General features: G+C 39.9%; 1 protein-coding gene across 4 annotated transcripts in view; it reads left to right on the forward strand.

The window, feature by feature from the left end:
- LOC117958015 (dedicator of cytokinesis protein 7-like) overlaps positions 1–20,014 on the forward strand; it is a 32,092-nt gene extending 12,078 nt beyond the window's left edge. Inside the window, exons 15-50 of one of the 4 annotated variants that reach the window (XM_034894190.1) lie at positions 243–360; positions 1,983–2,053; positions 2,129–2,267; positions 2,390–2,491; positions 2,597–2,683; positions 3,097–3,328; positions 5,132–5,296; positions 5,446–5,618; positions 6,365–6,466; positions 6,857–6,943; positions 7,387–7,482; positions 7,657–7,797; positions 8,113–8,226; positions 8,338–8,508; positions 8,598–8,737; positions 8,881–9,050; positions 9,162–9,313; positions 9,593–9,775; positions 10,385–10,511; positions 10,618–10,702; positions 10,839–10,935; positions 11,031–11,165; positions 14,264–14,416; positions 14,589–14,747; positions 14,843–14,943; positions 15,029–15,221; positions 15,380–15,523; positions 15,663–15,794; positions 15,913–15,927; positions 16,489–16,614; positions 16,703–16,792; positions 16,889–17,125; positions 17,226–17,369; positions 17,551–17,657; positions 17,746–17,919; positions 18,634–20,014. In XM_034894190.1, the coding sequence (XP_034750081.1) occupies positions 243–360; positions 1,983–2,053; positions 2,129–2,267; positions 2,390–2,491; positions 2,597–2,683; positions 3,097–3,328; positions 5,132–5,296; positions 5,446–5,618; positions 6,365–6,466; positions 6,857–6,943; positions 7,387–7,482; positions 7,657–7,797; positions 8,113–8,226; positions 8,338–8,508; positions 8,598–8,737; positions 8,881–9,050; positions 9,162–9,313; positions 9,593–9,775; positions 10,385–10,511; positions 10,618–10,702; positions 10,839–10,935; positions 11,031–11,165; positions 14,264–14,416; positions 14,589–14,747; positions 14,843–14,943; positions 15,029–15,221; positions 15,380–15,523; positions 15,663–15,794; positions 15,913–15,927; positions 16,489–16,614; positions 16,703–16,792; positions 16,889–17,125; positions 17,226–17,369; positions 17,551–17,657; positions 17,746–17,919; positions 18,634–18,676 (4,705 nt within the window). In that variant the 3' untranslated portion in view covers positions 18,677–20,014. Of the gene's footprint in view, positions 1–242; positions 361–1,982; positions 2,054–2,128; positions 2,268–2,389; positions 2,492–2,596; positions 2,684–3,096; positions 3,329–5,131; positions 5,297–5,445; positions 5,619–6,364; positions 6,549–6,587; positions 7,062–7,386; positions 7,483–7,656; positions 7,798–8,112; positions 8,227–8,337; positions 8,509–8,597; positions 8,738–8,880; positions 9,051–9,161; positions 9,314–9,592; positions 9,776–10,384; positions 10,512–10,617; positions 10,703–10,838; positions 10,936–11,030; positions 11,166–14,263; positions 14,417–14,588; positions 14,748–14,842; positions 14,944–15,028; positions 15,222–15,379; positions 15,524–15,662; positions 15,795–15,912; positions 15,928–16,488; positions 16,615–16,702; positions 16,793–16,888; positions 17,126–17,225; positions 17,370–17,550; positions 17,658–17,745; positions 17,920–18,633 lie in introns of those variants that run through there. The other 3 variants (XM_034894191.1, XM_034894192.1, XM_034894193.1) reach the window with 3 other exon arrangements.
- Positions 20,015–20,166: the final 152 nt, after the last annotated feature.

Here is a 20,166-nt window from a genome sequence, read left to right on the forward strand (position 1 = left end):
GTGCACACATGACACTTATCTTTTTTTTTTCTGAGAATAAGAATATTAAATGCTTTTGTAGGTTGTCCGGAACATAAGCTGACACCGTGGTGTGAAACTGCCTCCCTACGACTATTACGTGATTGTCATTTAAGTACAATTAACCAACAAACCGTGTTCTTTCAACTCTTTCGTAATGTTTTTTTTTTATTCTGTCCTTTTCATCTTTCTCATTCTCCGCCTTGCATCATTTTGCCTTTCAGGAACTTGCTCTATGTTTACCCACAAAGTCTGAACTTCAGCAGTCGTCAGGGATCAGTGAGGAACATTGCTGTGAAGGTTCAGTTCATGGCAGCGGAGGACCCCAGTCAAGCTTTGCCGGTGAGTCACAGTCAAATATAATAAAGGACTGCAATGTTCTGAGGAAAAGGAAACTCCAGTCACAAAGAACCGCTTGAGGCAGTGAAATAATATCTGATGTCTGCTTTGAAGAGTGAACTTCTTCAAGGGGCATATTGGTTGAGCACAGAGGGAAGTGACATCTACTTACTAATGCTGTCAAACAATTACAATATTTAATTGTGATTAGTCGCATTAATGTCATAGTTAACCCGCAATTAATCGCACATTTTGATCCATTCTAATTGTCCCTTGATTTCTTTTTGTGCCATTATTTTTTCTAAATTTAATGCTCTTATCTACATGGAAAAGTGTATTGGCTTGCTTTGTGCAAATGTTTTTTTTATTGTAAACAACATTGGTATATAGCCTACTGTAGTGTTCAATTTCACATCTTGTAATGTACTCAGTTTATTTTCCTAGTAGATTAAAAAGTGAAACCGCAGGACAAAAAAATTATCACATCTGTGTTTTTTTGGTACCCCTTGTGACATTTTCCTACTTTGTGTTTAACATTCTCACTTGGAGAAGTCATTCACAATTGGAGCAAATAATCTCACTCAATGTAACACTGTCAATCAATAAAAGGGTGAAAAAATACTTTGACAAGGGGGGGGATAATTGGCATCAGCTGTGTGCTTGGCCATCAAGTTGTATTTCAGAATGCGATGATAGCTCAGTTTGAAAAAACAGACACCACTTTGGTCTTGTCAATGAAACCATTTGGCAACTTTAAAAAAGTAAACTTTCCATTCAGAATCTTATTGGCATCCATTTCGGCATCTCACGCTTGCCATCCACTCAAAAAGTAACGTTACTACTCTTTGGCCTGCTCGCAAGCCCAAACAAGTGTGTGCGGTGTGCCTGTTGTTATGTTTCCGGTCTAGCTAGGTTCGGTGGGGTGTTGTAGTTTTTCTAACGATACTAGTTGTTGCAACAGCATGTGAAAAAAAACTACTCTCAATAAAAAATGTACACCTTTAAAATGGGTTTGCATTAACACCGTTAATAACGCGTTTAACTGACAGCACTACTACTTACATTTAATAATATTAAGTGTTTTAACTAACTATTTTTGAATATCAAAAGGTTGAATGGTATACTTTGAAGGTTAAAATTTGCAATAAGTATCAATATAAAATGATCGGCCCACGTAAACTGTTAATTTTACCTTTGCAGATGAATATAGAGTGAAAATAGGCCTATTTATTTAGCATATTTAGGTTACTGGAAGATGATTAGGTGATTAATTTTGATGATTAGGAACTTTTTTTACTGCACCCCTCTCAAAAATGTTTTTTTTGCTAATTTTACTTTGCTTGGATGTTTGATCTTTACTGTGCAAAATGATGTATGTGCAGCGTTTGTTAGTAGAAGGCTCTCTCTCCAGCAGTTAATCCTTTGAATAGACCAATATGTCCATATCTGGACCATATCAGACGCACATCTTTATTCCAAGCGTAGTATTACACGATATGTCAAGGATAAGATCTTAAAGGTTTGAAAATAGTTAATAGACACGACTACAGTGAGGATGATTGTTTCAAAGGACGTCTTTGTGTGTGTCATGGAAACACTGTATTTATTCTCTGCCCTTTGACCAGGTCATCTTTGGGAAGTCAAGTTGTCCTGAGTTCATGCAAGAAGCGTATACTCCCATCATCTACCATAACAAGTAAGGCTCAATCACCTGTTGATCCTCACTGTTGCCCTGTGAGTATGTCTAATTTTTCAACTTTTGCTCAAAAAGGTCTCCTGAGTTCTATGAGGAGATCAAGATGAAGATTCCGGCCAATCTGACAGACAACCACCATCTGCTGTTCACCTTTTACCACATCAGCTGCCAGCCCAAACAGAATACCCCTCTGGAGGCCCCTGTGGGCTACACCGTGAGTATATGCCTTTCGCTGGCCCACATTTAATACTTCAACCCACACACTCACTTGTTTGATTGCTCCTTCTGTTGCCTTGCCATGGGTGAGCGATCGTGTGTCTCTTCTTCTGCCTGCAGTGGATCCCTCTGATGCAGCATGGCCGTCTACGCACCGGCTCCTTCAGTTTGCCTGTCTCGGTGGAAAAGCCCCCACCTAGCTACTCTGTACTCACCCCGGACGTGAGTGTGTTTAAAGAGATTGTGTTTATTTCACTTTGCCTGTCATTACCTACTCCTTTGGGATGGGACCGAGTGTTAAATGAGTTGGATGTCACTCTGCGGCAGGTTCAGCTCCCAGGCATGAAGTGGGTGGATAATCACAAAGGAGTGTTCAATGTTGAGGTGCTGGCAGCCTCTTCGGTTCATACTCAGGTACACAAATATGCTTTTTATAATCCCACCTTTTAAAACTCGTGGTTTTGAAATTGTAATACATTTTAACTAATAGCATCCATACTTTCCATCTTTTGTAAATGAAAATGCCCCTAGTCTTTGTCTGGAGAGAAAATAAAGCTTACTGGAGTGTTTAGAGCGTTAGACATTTGAGATATCAAGTTTTGTTTAACCACATCTTTACTGTTTGCTAATGCATTACATGCCTGAAGGCCTACATATACAATCAGCAGTGCATGCATGTAATGTAACATTTTATATTCAGAAAATCACAGAGACCCTTGATCTTGTCTTAAAAATCTATTTGATTTTCAACGGTCGCCAAGTGTCTGCCAAGTTAAAATTCACCCAGTTCAAGTGATACTTAATATATATTCAATTGTTAACTCTAGGACCCCCATCTGGATAAGTTCTTTACTCTAGTATATGTTCTGGAAGAGTACTCCTTCCCCTTCCGCCTGAAGGATGTCATAATAACTGAGGCAAACATGGAGGGGGAGCTGAAGGCCAGCATGGCTGCACTGAGAGGGGCTCTGCTGGATACCTGTGTCAGGTTCTTGCACCAGCTGCTCAACAAGCTTATTCAGCTCATTGTCTACCCACCAGTCATCGCAGGCCAAATCGGTAAGTGAGTTCTGAAGTGCACTTCTCAGAACAAGGCTAAAATGCTAATTCTGATCATTTGAGTAGATAACGTAGTGATGATTATTAAGTACTGTATTGGGCAACAAAACTCTTTCATTTACTAAACTGTATGCATCTTACAGTACATCCATATATTTATTATTTTTATCTTTAGTTACACACTAGGCCGGGCTTCAGATATGCTAGGGGCCACTTTCACACCTCTTTATATAACTTGACATTCTACCAACCTCATTATTTTAAAAAGTCCTTCATTCCATCGGCCCATGTACAATCAACATTATAAACCACTCTCTCTGGAACCCTCCTTGCCAGATAACTACAGGTCTATTTCCAACTCTCTTTCTTTTTAATCTTTTTTGAAAAATTGTTGAAAAGTAACTTGTTCAAAGACTTGAACTACACAGGGTGTTTGATACATTTCAGTCAGATTTCCATAAACTGTATTTCACCAAAACATCCCTCCTTAAGGTCTCAAATAATGTGTTGATGGCTGCAGATGCAAGAGATTGTTCAGTCTTGGTTCTATTGGACATTACTGTGGACCACCATATTCTTATTGAGAGACTTTTTCAGTCTCTGTAGGTGAAGGCAGCTTGTGGGGTCCCTCAGGGCTCAATCCTGGGACTCATCATATTCTCTGCATATATGCTTCCACTAGGACAAATCACCAGTAGCTTTAGAAACATCTCCTATCGTCTTTATGTTGGTGACATCCAGCTGTATTTTTCTTTTAAACCTGATAAGCGTCATAAACTTACTCTACCAAACAATTGAAACCAGATGGCAAACAATTTTCCGCAGTTGAATGCAGATAAAACAGAAGTTTCAATTTTTGCCCCTCATAACATTCAATCAACGATCAGGCAGGACCTAGGAGCCTAGTCCCCATCTTCTAGATCTTGTCTGCAAAATCTTGGTGTGATTTTCCGACCAGTCTACGACTTTTGATGCCTATATTAGGACTCTGACTCAATCATGTTTCTTCCACCTAAGAAACATAGCTAAACTCAGGTCTGTTGTATCAAAAAATAAAAATGGAGATGCTAATACATGCTTTTATCTCATCATGATAGGACGATTGAAGATCATTTCCTATCTGTCTTAATCAGTCTTCCGTACACTGTTTACAAACTGAAGAATGCTGTTGCAAGGCTTTAATCATGCTCCAACAGATGGTCACATAATACACCTATTTTAATTTCTGCACTGGCCTCCTGTTAATTTCAGAATTCCTTTAAAAATGTTGGTGCTTACTTACGGAGCTCTTAATGGCCAGGCTCCACAGAACATCATGTACCTTTTACATCCCTACACCACATGCCAAGCTCTCAGGTCTTCTTTTTTTTAGAGTACCTTGAATTTAAACTCAAGGAGACAATGCCTTTCAGTTGGTAGCTCCTAAACTGTGGAATACTCTTCCAATAAGCTTAAGGTCATTGGACTCTGTGAACTCTTTTAAAATGCAGCTAAAAACTCATCTGTTCAGACAGGCATTTACAAGCATGTGTAAGCGTGTGACCTGTCTGTTTTCTTTGTTTATTTTACCTCATGGTTTATTTGTTCTTGTACATTTTTGTCTGGTGTTTTCTCTTTGCTTTGTTAATGATTATATTTGATTTTAATTTGTTGTATTTTTTTAATTTTAAAACACGTTTTGACTTGCTTGCTTTCTAAGTAAATCAAATTGTGTCAATGTCCTGATATGGACATGCATGTTTGTCCCCCAGCCCTAGTTTTAAGTTCTGCCTCTTGCTGCTCTCACTCTTAATTTATCCACAGTGAACCTGGGCCGGGCTGCTTTTGAAGCTATGGCTTTATTGGTCAACCAGGTCCACAAGAACCTGGAGGGAATCCAGGACCAGCACGGCCGCAACAACCTGCTGCTGTCCTACATCCACTACTGCTTCCGCCTGCCAACCGCGGAACCTGCAGTACCCTCGACAGGTGAGTTACCAATCTGAACTGTGTAGTTTGCAATCTGAGAAGAAGTAAGTGAGCTTTTTACAGGACCACTGGCAGACATTTGTATGGGGAAATTGCTGTTGACTTGCTACAGTAATGTGACATTTCTATGCGTCTATCTCCACGAGTAGCTGGCATGCAGTCCTACGAGTTGCCTATGCAGTACGCCACCTTGTCGAGAGCTACAGCCCGCCCAAGCAGCCTCCACCTGTCCCGCTCAAAGAGTATCAGCAACTCCAACCCGGACCTGGCTAGCACTCCAATTTCTCCTGACGAAGAGGTACAGAGGATCATAGGAAGCAAGGTGAGCGGCGCCTGTCTTTTAAAATGGGTTATACTTGTGTGGAAGTTCTGGAAAAGCCTTAAAACTATTTTGAAAGTCATTAAAGCAGTTGAATACTTTATATTCAGTTTTAGAGTTCTTAAAATAATGCATTTCTTGAAATTGTATGTATTTGCTCTTATTTGTGTTCTTACAGGTGTTTGTTGTTTATTTTATGCATTCATTTCATTTGCAAATATTTGATTTTGTCTAGCATGAAAGGTTGTTTTAAAAAAATGACTCTCCATCTTGTAATGTACTCCGTTTATTTTCCTAGTAGATTAAAAAGTGAAACCGCAGGACAAAAAAATTATCACGTCTGTGTTTTTTTGGTACCCCTTGTGACATTTTCCTACTTTGTGTTTATCCAATATCAGTCTGTTATGTCTGGGCTCCTAACAGCAGATTCAATAAGCTCAGGTTGACTGATAACTATGCCAACAGTTAATTATGCTGCTTATGTGCAATTATGCTTGGTGCCTCTGTCCCTTGTGTTTTGTTCAGTACCTCCAGCCCTTCCTTTGTTCTTTCCTCTCCTGCTTTCTTTATTGATTCAAGCTTTACTTTTCTACACTCCATGCCCCTTGTTTGTTTCTTCCCAGTTTTATCTTTCAAAAATATAATATTGTGTAGTAATTACCTTCCCTTTTACTCACTGTGCCCTTGCCTCTTGCCGTACTGTGTGTTTGTGTATGTGTTTTGTGTGTGTCTCTGGTGGCTTATGGCAGGGTATTGACCGCTCCCACTCCTGGGTAAACTCTGCTTATGCCCCCGGGGGCTCCAGATCTGTGCTACGCCGAAACCCCAACTCCAGCTGTGAGCTCAAGCAGGTGCCAAATCCCTCCTCCTCCTCCTCCTCCTCCTCACCACCTCCATCCTGAACCATCTCTGATCAACTCTTGTGGGTCATTTCCTACCTCAGTTCTTAGAGATTGTGTGGGGTTCTGTCTGCCTCTCACTTTGCTAGCCATGTCCTACCTGTCACACCTTTTTGCATCTTGTCTGTCTTTCACAATTCATCTTCTCACCGCCGACTAACAGACTACACCTGTTATGTTTGAGAAACATAATCTCTGCCTGGGGCTCATCAGACTTCTTACTAGCCTAGCAATCATCGGAGTTCATAGAGAGTTATCTGGCCACCCATCCATTTCCATTCATTCATTTTCACATCACTTTGTCCTCATCTGTGTGTTCACCTCACCACCACTCCATGTCAGGCAAACGACCGCAGCTGCAATCGCATGTCTGCCTTTCTGGACAGCGTGGCCTTGTTTTCAGTTCCCCCAAGGCAGATTACCAAAAAGGTAAAACTGACATCTACTATAACATACTGTAAAAGTGACATTCTTCATAACAAAATAACACATTTTGATGTCCTGGCATTCATCAACTTTCCGTGTTATCACCATTCCTGGCATTTTAACAATTTTTGTAAGTTATTGTGACTGTTTATTTTTTGTTGATACATTCACATTTAAAAGTTTTTTTGCCTGAAAATGTCAGAACTCAATTCGTAGCAGATTTACTGATGAGTTAGTTAAATGTTTTTATTATCACTTTATAACTTAATAATAATAACTTAAGGAATTCTGTAACTATAAAACAAGTGCACTTATCTTTTATAAACCACAGTTACAGCTCGTATCTTGTGAAAAAAATAAACATCCCTAGTCTTAATAGCTCATTTAGTTTCTAAAATGATTTGTTCATGTAAGCTTAAATTAGCTCTGTATTGGTCCATGTGTAGCTGCTCCATGAGGAGCTTGCATTGCAGTGGGTGGTCAGCACCAGCGCAGTGAGGGAAGCAGCGCTGCAGCAGGCTTGGTTTTTCTTCCAGCTTATGGTGAGTATTTCTTTGTACATTGGTATTCATTTTACACCACTTTCTTAAGAGTCTTAAGGGAATCCTACAAAAACAAGCCACAAAACACACATTCTGTAGCAACCATTGTTTGTAGAAGGTTAGCTAATATGTTCATTAGTTGACTTTTTTCTTACTATTTGCCTTCTCTTCTAGACAAAGAGCATGACCCATCACTTATTCCTGACCTCGAAATTGGACATTGCCAGGCGTCAGCGTTTTCCAGACCGCTTTGTGGACGACATTGCTGCACTTGTGTGTGCCATCAGTGCAGACATTGCCAATCGATACCACAAGGTATACAGCCCACAATCCACACTACAAACAATTCAATCAAATGAACTGTGCCCAGTTGTTTTCAATGAAGAAAGTATAATATAATTAAAGATGGTCAGAGGTTGTTTTAAAGTTTTTGTTATATAATAGAAAGTTTATTACACAATGCTTGATCTTTATCAGTATCATTGATTTAAATAACCCAATGTACACTGACCAGAAAAAAATCATGTCTGTTTTACTTTTGAAATCCTATCTTTCCTTTTATCTAATCATGTGTACTCTTGTGCTTATTCCTGTGCTCTCTCTCCCTATGAATATCTCCCTCTCTCTCAGGATGTGGAGCTTGTGGAGAGGTTGAATAACAGTCTGGCCTTCTTCCTGAATGACCTTCTGTCTCTCATAGACCGGGGCTTTGTGTTCAACCTCATCCGCTCCTACTACAAACAGGTGTCTATTGCTCCTCTCACAGTTTTCCTTTAATATAAAACACTGTGAATCCCAATACTCCCCATGCATATTTTAAAAGAGCGTTTTCTGTCTCAAACGTGTGTTAAACAGATTGCCAACAAGCTTCACACAGCGCAGAACCCCAGTTCTCTGATCGCCCTAAGGGTGGACTTCACTCGTATCATCTGCAGCCACGAGCACTACGTCATCCTCAACCTGCCGTGCTCCACTCTCAGCCCTCCAGCCTCCCCCTCTCCCTCCACCTCCTCCACCACTTCACAAGTACTTGACCCGGCTGGAACATATGATTTAATTGATTTAAGCTCCTCATAATCTCACCCTCCTATCGGTTGTTTTATCCATATCCACAGAGTTCAGCATTTTCCAGTATGGTGCAAGACCAGGGTGTGGCCACCATGTTTGAGCTCTCCGTCCCTTTCCGCCAGCAGCACTTCCTGTCTGGCCTGCTGCTTACTGAGCTCTCGCTCATACTTGAGCCTGATGGAGAAGGGTAGGCTCTTACTAGTTGCTTTTTAAATGTATATATATATACACATATACAACAATCAGGAGTTTTATTCAGTTTCCCCATAGGGATCTTTAGAGTTTGATCTTAACTCAAAATGAAATCCAGTATATGCTTTTTTCCCATAGGGTTTTCTTCCTTCATAAAAAGGCCATTAGTGCGCTTCATTCCCTACTCTGCAGCCATGATGCAGACCCTCGTTACACTGACCCTCAGGTCAGAGCCCACATTGCTCAGCTCTATCTGCCCCTCATCCACATCGTCATGGAGACGTTGAATCAGCTCCATGACTTCTCTGGTACGCACAACATATATGCAGCCCACTGATATTGTTATGGTTATCCACTTCCTCCACACATTTATTTCCAGTATTATTGCTCCTGAGAGTGCTTGTCTAATTTCTTTCTAGACTCCTCGCTTGCTCGGGTTCGCCATGCCTCAGCCCACGCCGACGATGCTGACCCAGACAGCGGCAACACTATCAGTCAGTCTGTTGCCATGGCGATTGCTGGCTCTCCTTTGCCGCATGTCAAAACCAACCCGTTTGCTCTGCCCACAGTGGTGAGTGATAGCGGCAGGGGTCAGGCTGTTCCTCGGGCCCTACAGACTGACAGGTCACAGATCAGCCTCTCTGTGGGAGGCTGCTGCCTCATTTTAACAGATGATCACTCAAAGCACTTAGTCAAAAAGCATTTGCATTTTTCCCCATGTTATTTTTTCCGGAATTACAACTGCTCCTTTTAGCCTATAGGTGACTTTCTGTCCTTTTCTGTAGACAGACTTTTTGTACTATAGCAGATTAAAAGACTGGTGCTAAGTTTGTGTGTTTGTCTTCAACAGGCTGGGCGCCAGTCCAGCTCTCTGTCTGCTGAGTGCAGCAGGACTCTCCTGGTGTGTTTCTTGTGGGTGCTGAAGAATGCAGATGCTGCTCTCCTGGAACGCTGGGTTTTTGATTTGTCTGTACTGCAAATCAACCGCCTGCTGGATCTGCTCCATCTCTGTATCTCCTGCTTTGAATACAAGGTACAATAACTAGGCAGTGTCTTTCATTTCCCATACATCCAAAAGGAGTCAAAACCAATTTACAGTTGTTTAATTTGTACGTGCCAGACATACAGCACACCGTCACAGATACAATGACAGTAGTTTTTTCAAGGAAGTTGCCTGTGTTGTGGATTTTCCAGCTTACAAACTCATGCTATGTAAATCATACCACACTTTGCATACTTCTCAGAGAAATGGGCTTTAGACTGCAATATCTTTGTTTACAATGAAGGTTCAACTAAATGTAAGGCCTCCAGCAGGAGTTAAAGTACACCTTCAGGAAGACAGGAACTTAAGAAGTTGAGATGGCACCCACACTGTATTGTGTGATCCTAAATTATCCTCAATTGAGTGTTCATTAGAGGCTTCTGTGGAATTCACCAACGTCTCATGAATCTTCTTTTCCGAGGTTTTCCTCAACAGCATGTCTTGATTTATCAATAGTGCACTGTGCTGTAGTTTAGTTTTTTAAATTATGGTCATGTTATGTTTATATGGGGTAAAGTGGAATTTGTTTGACCAAATAATCTTGTTTTTCCCTGTTGTTGTTGTTTGTTAATGTCCTGTGACGTTTGCTGGTTGTTGTAGGGGAAAAAGGCTCTGGAGAGAATCAATAGCCTGACATTTAAAAAATCTCAGGACATGAAGGCCCGGCTGGAGGAGGCAATACTGGGCACCATTGGGGCTCGTCAGGAGATGGTCCGCCGCTGCAGAGGTAAGTAGCATGAGAGTAGCCAGTAATGTGTGTGAGTCGGCAGATTTGTTTAATTTAAGGTCTTTATAAACTTGTGTTTATGGAAAATTTATTTTGTTTCTGCCAGAAAGAAGTCCCTACGGCAGCCAAGAGAATGTTAGGTGGAGGAAGAATGTCACTCATTGGAGACAAAATACGGACAGGGTTGACAAGTATGTTCACTTTAATTAAATTACTGATAGATTTCTGGATTATAATTCAAATAATGAACATTGCATCCATGCTATCTCATCATCTAAATAGTGCCTACATGTGATCCTGATGGTTGTTAAATTACACCTCTTATAGGACTAAAGCTGAGGTGGAGCAGGACTCTGTGGTGGATGGAAACTTAGCTACTGAGGCCTCTCTGATAGTACTGGACACACTGGAGATTGTAGTCAAGGTAAAGCAATCATTATCACCACACACAGTACAGTTCATTTTATATAGAATTGCCCTAATGTAATATGATGTGTCTCTCTATTTTTCCTCTGGCAGACTGTGGTGGCATCAGAGTTAAAGGAAAGTGTTTTGGGTGGAGTGCTGAGAGTGCTCCTCCATAGCATGGCAGGCAACCAGAGCGCCCTCTTCCTGCAGCACTGCTTCACTACACAAAGGGCTCTGGTCTTTAAGGTACATACGGGACTTGTCTATTATAGGTTTCTGTTGCTTTATTAGTTTTTGTTTTTTTTAAATGTAATATATTTGAAGCTTGAAATATTTTAACAGTTACTCAACACACGTTTAACTTCTCCCTACGTATTCGCTGTCTTACACTTTGACCTACAGACTAATTAGATAGATAGATAGATAGATACTTAATTCATCCTGAAGGAAATTTTAATACCTTTCAAGATTCAAGAAGTTTATTGTCACTCCAGTTATACAAGTACAATTATGTGAAATACTTTGCGTGGGAGTCTGCATTAAAGAAAAACACAGGGTTTGTACGGGCGCTTGAAATCATTGAAAATGCTTGAATTTAGATGGTGTGTTTTCAAGGTTTGAAAAGTGCTTGATTTTGGATGCAATGCTTGAAAATGCCTGAATTTTTATTCGATTTTTGCAACACCTTTAATCAAAATATTATGATAAATCACATCAAAAACAGTGTCTGTGCATCTGCGGAGCGAGCAAGGACGAGCTGTCACAGACCATGGTAAAGGTGGTTTTATATTGGAAGGTCAAACTCCATAATAGATTTTTTGAATGTCTAATAGCCAACGTCCCCCAGAACCTCTGAAAGTGAAGTCAGTTTCCCAAGGTAAAGTTGAAAAACATTTTTAATTTAAAGTTAAATTTGTAATGTATGCTAAAGGCAAGTCAACATACACAACAGCACGTCTATTACTTTAGCCAAAAGTCAAATCGCTCTTTCGTGATTTGTAAGAGCATTCTACCCTATGATTAGTTTTGATTTTAGTAAAGACAAGAACAGCATAATACAAAATATTACAAACTGTCATGTATGTCATGTATTAATAACGTTAAGAGGGTTGCTGTTTCGGTGGCGTTACGTTACAACGCATTACACAGTGCGTGCTGAGACCGATCATTTGTATTTAAAGTAATGCACAGGAGGAAGAGAAGGAGGGAAATGAAGGAGAAGACAGTAAACTGGAGAGAAAAGGTAGGTTAGAACAGGATAAGACCACAGAAGGAAATGCAGAAATAAGTGAAAGAGAAGAGGGAAAGGTATAATTGACTGTGAGGGTTGAAGAGGAGTCTGCCGATTCAGAGAGAGAGATACAGAGGCAGTTAGGGAGGAGGAGGTTGCAGATTCAGAGAGAGGTACCGAGGTAGAGAATGATCAGGAGTAGGCAGGTAAAGATTCGTTAAAATAAAATAATAAGAATATATAGTAGTGAATCAACATAAAATGTTGATATTGTGAAACAATAAAAATGATCTTGACTTTGAACTACATGCAACAGTGTAGCCAATGGTTTACTTTTTTCTCCATACACACCAATTGCCTGCTTCATGGCTGGTGATAATTTCACATTTTGCATATTGCAAATAATCCCTGGTTTTAGATTAAGGCTTCCCTAGCTGTCTGATTTATGCAACTGTTGCAGTCAAAAAGTATTTGATTTGCTACATATTGAAACATTTAATAATTACTCTGTAGCCACCAAGTTCTGTGAAAGATTTATTGTAAAAGTTATGTTAAACATTTGTGCATCCGTTCTGTCTCTTAAATTCACTTTATAAATGCCGAGGCTATTGTAAATACAGATATCTTCACTGAACCATGCAGAAGCCTGATTTGTCATTATGGAAGTATAGTCTATATGCTCTTGTTGATAGCAACTTTGCAATTGTTGCTTTGGGGCAGGGGGGGTCTTAAGTCTTGTTGCCCAGGGCATTTGAAATTGTTAATCCGGCCCTGCTTGGTGTGATACTGTAATGTTAGTATTGCAGTGTTTCCTCCACATTTCTTTGTCTGCTAATTTTAGCTACCTATCGTTACCTTGAAACCATCCACATGGTACAGTACGTACCTGAAACCGGTGATTTAACGGCACCGCTCTTTTTTTACACAAACAAAACGCTGAGTGACCATTACTTACTACGTAGCTAGTAGCCCACTGTAAGGTTGATGATCGCCTTATGTAATATTTACACTGCTCTATTCAAGTAGATACATGTACATGTCTTGGCAATGACTTTTTTAAAATTAATATAGGCTATTTTTCAGGCGGGTGCCTGTGCACTGTGTCATTCTTCTGGGTTAAAATGGAATTACAGGTTGTTGTTACTGTCTCATATTTTGATCAAACCCTGTATATATCAAGAATGTGTCCCAAAACCACGGCCTGTAAAATATTTCTGTACGAATTCGATGTCTTCATATTTTCAGTCCTTGAAATTACTTTAGTTTTACAGCGTGAAAATCACATTATCTGGTAAGCAATTACTGGACATTAGTATAATGCAAGTTATTATTCAGGTTAGAGAGAGAGAGACTGTCAATATGACTGAACCAAAAAAAGTGGGAAAAGACTGACACTAAGGTTAGCACAAACTTTGAGCAAAATCTAAGAGGGTGCAGTTGTTTTCCTGGATTTAGACAGAGATGACCCAGCTAAATGTCATTAGGCTCAAATCCTCCCACTTACAGTGACTCAGACCGGTTACATAGTAAGCAAAGTCTACTTAGACAGTGATACATTTTGAAAATAAAACTTGTTTTGCTTAATTATCTCATCTTTCTGCTATTAGGAAACAATTTTGGCTGTTTATAGCATTATGTCTTTTAATGTGACGAAAACACTAAATAATAATTTTGACTATGTATTGGTATGTAATTTACGGTTAAGGTGCTGGAAAAACTTTAAAATGGGCCTTGAAAGTGCATGAATTTGACCTTGGAAAAGGTGTAGGAGCCCTGAAGACAGTTAATATAAAAATACATATAATATAATATAATATAATATATATATATATATATATATATATATATATATATATATATATATATATATATATATATATATATATATATATATATATATATATATAGCATATAATATAATCAAATAAAACATAATACCAGCAATAAAATAAAAGTATTTCTTAAAGAAAAATGTTATTCTTTTTGTTTACTTTGTAGGGGAAACAATAACATTATAACATGGATTTACTCAAGATTGCGTCTGCATGTGGTTTACCATTGTGCAAAGAATTTTGTGTAAGGAGTGTACAAAATTGAGAAAGTGTGTTTGTAGTTCCCAGAAATGCTGTTTGAAGAGGACACAGAGCTTTGTGCGGACCTGTGCCTGCGTCTCCTACGTCACTGCAGCAGTAGTGTCGGCTCTGTCAGAAGTCACGCCTCCGCCTCTCTTTACCTGCTCATGAGGCAAAACTTTGAGATTGGAAATGTAAGTCTAGACACTATCTCTGCATTGTGAATATTTTTTATTTTAATATTCTTGGTATAACTAAGGACATGCAAGTAAAACAAAATGGATCCACAGGACAAATACAGGCTGTTTGAGGAATAGACGCTTAAATAATGAGTTACAATTTGTCCTAATTTTGCCCTTGGACCAGAACTTTGCTCGAGTAAAGATGCAAGTCACAATGTCCCTGTCATCACTGGTGGGAACGTCACAAAACTTCAATGAGGAGCATCTTCGCCACTCACTCAAGACGATCCTGACATATGCTGAAGAGGACCTGGAGTTGCGTGACACGCCCTTCCCAGAGCAGGTATGTAACAGCCTCTGTACAAAGTCCCATATGGAGCTGCAAGATTGAATGAGACATGTATACTAATGTGATGGGTGACACTTTTGAAACTGCAGGTCCAGGATCTAGTGTTCAACCTGCACATGATTCTTACTGACACTGTTAAGATGAAAGAGCATCAGCAGGATCCAGAGATGCTCATTGACCTAATGTACAGGTACTGTGTTGCACATCAATAAGGCCTACAAACAAGAAGAAAGTGTCACAAATATTTGTAAAAACATATGGTTTTTTTCCTCCAGGATTGCAAAGGGCTACCAGAACTCGCCCGACCTGCGTCTGACATGGCTCCAGAACATGGCGGGGAAACACTCCGAGAGAGGCAACCATGCTGAAGCTGCCCACTGTCTGGTCCACAGCGCAGCACTGGTGGCAGAATACCTCAACATGCTGGAGGATTGCCGTTACCTGCCAATTGGTTGTGTCACGTTTCAGGTCAGTGCATGCTGTTTAATTTGTTGACTCCCTCTACTTACAGCAGTATAAGATAGGATGATGTCCCAAAACTGGAGCAACAAGACTTAAGCCTATGATTGTTGAAATGTGCAAATATAAAGATTTTATATTTTATGTCATCTCTGTTTTTCCCTCAGAATGTTTCATCCAACGTATTGGAAGAGTCAGCCGTATCCGATGACGTCTTGTCCCCAGAGGAGGAGGGGATTTGTGCTGGGAAGTACTTCAGCGAGTCTGGTCTGGTGGGCCTCCTGGAGCAAGCAGCTGCTTCTTTTAACATGGTACGACTCTTATTCTCCGACCACATGGTGACAGACTGTATGTTAACACAGCAAAGTTACAGCATTAATATTGCTGAAGGAGTGTTATGTGATTGGGCGGTATGTTTAAAACTGGCTTTCCGTTGTGCCGTAACCCCAGGCCGCCATGTACGAGGCCATAAATGAAGTGTACAAGATTCTGCTGCCCATCCATGAAGCCAACAGAGACTTCAAAAAGCTGGCTACCGTCCACGGGAAGCTGCAGGATGCCTTCAACAAAGTCTACAACCAAGTGAGTTGATAGTTGACTCTGAAATCACCAGCAATTAACTGGGCTGTTAGTGTTGATGAGAAATTTGTTTTAACCTGGATTCCCCCTGATATGTGCCTTCTCTTTTTCAACTTTCCAGAGTTCAGGATGGGAGGTAAAATATTAATTTGGTATATTGAGCATATTCAATTAAAGGACAAACTAATTAAGCCACTCCTTTTTATTTTGTGTTGACAATGTTTTATTTCTTCTTCATTTCTTGTTCTCCTCTCTGGTATGAATTATATCTTACTGGTGAGTAAACAAAACTTGCTTTCACACTTTGACATAGTCAAGCCACTGTTACAAAACCATTTCCATCCATTTCTGCCACCCTCTTACTGTGTTGAAACAACATTCCAGCCTAGATATACAGTATATTTTGTCTTTGTCCTACACCAGTTGCTCTTCTATTCCTAAATACAATCATCGTTATACAGTAACAAGAGAGCATTTTCATCTGTGTAACCTTGATGTGTACCTATATTAAGAACAAAGAAAACTGGCACTAACTGGAAAAATAAGGGACAAGTTGTAAAATCACAAAAGTCATGTGTAAGTCATATACTAAAACCCCAAGTGCACAGAGAGATTGTTGTGTTCTGTTTATATTTTTAAACTACCCTAGGCTTTTTAGAAAATCATCTCATCTTCTCATCCCGTCTTTAGTGTTTAGAGAATGTTTGGGACGTACTTCCGAGTGGGTTTCTATGGTTGCCGGTTTGGAGACCTGGATGAACAAGAGTTTGTCTACAAGGAGCCATCAATCACCAAATTGGCTGAGATCTCCCACAGACTTGAGGCATGTATACTACTCAGGATACTAATAAAGGTGTCATTAATGATTTATGAGAAACTTATTTCTGAAGATGAATCTCTTTGGTGAACAGGAGTTTTACTGTGAGAGGTTTGGGGATGAGGTGGTTGAAATTATCAAGGACTCCAACCCAGTGGACAAAAGCAAACTGGATCCCAACAAGGTAGCTTGATATGTACTCATGTTGTGACTAATACTATATAAATAGAGATTTTGCGAAAAATAGAAGTGTACAGATGACTGTTTGTGCTTCTTTCAGGCCTACCTTCAGATCACTTACGTTGAACCATTCTTCGACACATACGAACTAAAGGAAAGAATCACCTACTTTGATAAGAACTACAACCTGCGTACTTTCATGTACTGTACTCCTTTCACTCTGGACGGCCGAGCCCACGGTGACCTGAATGAGCAGTACAAACGCAAAAGCATCCTTACAACATCTCACGCCTTCCCTTACATCAAGACACGCATCAATGTTATCAACAAGGAGGAGGTGGGTGTCTGTTGAGGAGGGATTTTTGTTCAGTTGTTATGTGATTGTGGTGAATGGGGTGGAAAATAGTCAACTATTTCTGTTGTCTTTGATTATCTAGATCATTCTTGTCCCCATGGAGGTGGCCATTGAGGACATGCAAAAGAAGACTCAAGAGCTTGCCTTTGCTACAAACCAAGACCCTGCAGACGCCAAGATGCTGCAGATGGTTCTGCAGGGCTCTGTGGGCACCACTGTCAACCAGGTGTTTAGATACTTGCCACTGATGATATATAACCATAATGCATTTAAAATGCCAAATCCTCCTGGATACTAATATTAATTAATATATATTATATATGATATACATTGAAAGTCTGGCCAGTGTTTTAAATAGTGACAGACATTCCTTCGTATATATATGTAACCCTTCCTCCCCCTCCCAGGGCCCCCTGGAGGTGGCGCAGGTCTTTCTCTCCGACATTCCTGATGATCCAAAGCTGTTTCGCCATCACAACAAACTGCGCCTCTGCTTTAAAGACTTCACTAAGAGGTGATGACACACTCTACGGCCCAGACGCAGACTGCTAATAAAAACAAAACCCCAACTCCATTTGTCCTCTCTGTTCATTTTCGTGCAGGTGTGAGGATGCCCTGAGGAAGAATAAAGCCCTGATTGGACCAGATCAGAAGGAGTACCATAGAGAAATGGAAAGGAACTACAATAAACTGAAAGAAGCTCTGGGGCCTCTCATCAACCGCAAGATCCCCCAGCTATACAGAACCCTGCCAGCACAGACTGCACAAACACAAAGGTAACATGAGACACTAAACACACACACACACACACACACACAATGAGCTCATGCTGCTTCTTAAAAATGGTCACATTCTGCAAAAATGTTACATTCATTTATAAGGAAGATTAGTACAGTTATTCAAGAATTATTGCCTGTTTGACAATGGAAACTATCTCCATATGTTTTTATTTTCATCTGCTTTTGGCATCAGCTCTGTGTTTGCATGTGACGGTCTGAGGACTGCTGCTTCCTAATTAAAAACAGAGCTACAGTCAAAGCACCTGCCCAAGCGAAGCTTTAATACTGAGAACAAATGTATATGTTGTAAGATGTTTCTTCCAGACTTATTAAACTAAATGTAAATAGATGTTAAAACATTATATGGAGATAAAATGTAACTTAGTGATGTTACTCTGTGAACAGACAACCAACACAGATTAAAATCATGAGGTGGTTTTACCTCATTCTTACTCTTTGAAAACAGATACTCATTCAGAGTCATGCAGGCTTAGGGGGGTGCAACAAAAAGACATTATTCACAAGTTTCACTCCTTAACTCCCAGGGTCAGATTTTATCTCTAAAATGAACTAATAACAAATATTTGTCACAAAATTCAATATTACACTAATAACACCTCAATTGATTTGGCATATTTTCAGATACACTTTTTTAGCAAAATAAACCAAAACCCTTACAACATTCTGTATTGTCTTGCTTTTGTCTCACAGGAACTCCTACAGTAGGTCGAGTCTTCGCAGAGTTGACTGTTGAGGTGCAACAAACTGGATAACAACACAGAAAAACAAGCTTTAGAAATTAGCCACATCTCGTCCCGTCTGTTGCCCCTCCCCCCACTGTATTGCTAACCAGCTGTCACAAGCACACACGCACTGTCCTCTTCCTCGTCTAGCTCGTTATTTTACCCACCCACCCCCTGGCCACCCAGACGCCATAATACCCCCCCCACCACTGTCACCACACACACACACACACACACACACACACACACACACACACACACACACACACACACACACTTGTCACCTCTTTCCCTCCTGAACCATCTCCCCCATCGCCACCACTCTCACACCTCTATAGGAGAAAACCTTGGCTGTTTATACTGGGAAGTTATCTGCACTGTAAACATCGACATTTGGAGCAAGGCTCTGACATGTCAGTGTTTTAAACTAAGCTTTCAAAAGTAGTGTCCTTACAGTAATCTCCCTGAGCTTGATCTGGGTTTAACTTAAGTTTTTAGAGGACCAGAGCTGCCAAACACATTTTGTATCCAAATCGTTTGGGAGTTCTGTTTTACTTTTGCTTCTTGTGTTTGCTTTTGAAGAGGCTATAGATTGTCTGTTTTGTGTAGTGGCCTTATTTAATTTGTAAGATATTGTTTCTAAACTATGCCTGGTAGTACTCACTGCCAGACTTAGTTATTAAATAGTCCCAGGGAGTTTTCTTTTGTTATCAACAGACCAAATAACTGACATTCCTTTTTCCTCGAGTTGTCACATTTATCTGCCTATCTCTCGTTATAAGAATTCATTAAAGAGCGGAGGTGGACTCACTCTGACAAAGCTCAGGCCTCAGGCCTAGTCCGTCTCCAGCAGGAATGAACTGTAGTAGCAGTTTTAGAAAGAAAATGATTATTGTAGTGGGGAAAAGCCAGGATGGGATGTTTAAATGTGTTTTTTAAACTGTGAAATTCTCTTGTAATGCACTGCTGTCACATCAGATGTTTATCACAGTAACACTGCCGTTGGCCAGGCCTTCTCCTTCACCCACACAAATATGTTCAAACTGTGACATGCACTGTCACCCTGCAGTACAGTCTGATAACTGAATTGCTGAAACATTTTGCATTATATGTGTGGCATAAGGAGATGTGTCCAACACCCTGGTTGAAGCAGATTTATTTGCATTGCAGCTATTTCCAACTACTGTTTCTATTATATTGCACTATTGTAAACAAACTGCAGCACATTAACAATGTAACTACTAAAATATCCATTCTTTGGTTATTTTATGGTTTTTTTTACCAATTAGATAAACATTTTTTTATTTATTTACTTTTTTACTGCCTTCTATTAAATTTTTCTTCTGACACCTCTGGTCAGTTTTCATTTGTGTGTGGCTACAGAGCTGAAGAATAGACACTCTATTGTAGTAGTCTAATGCAAATTTCACTCACTATAATACATTTATGATACTGTTTCATAGTGACAATAACTGAAAATAGTGACTTTATACTATTGGTA

The sequence above is a fragment of the Etheostoma cragini genome, chromosome 15, assembly GCF_013103735.1.
Source record: "Etheostoma cragini isolate CJK2018 chromosome 15, CSU_Ecrag_1.0, whole genome shotgun sequence".
NCBI lineage: Eukaryota > Metazoa > Chordata > Actinopteri > Perciformes > Percidae > Etheostoma > Etheostoma cragini.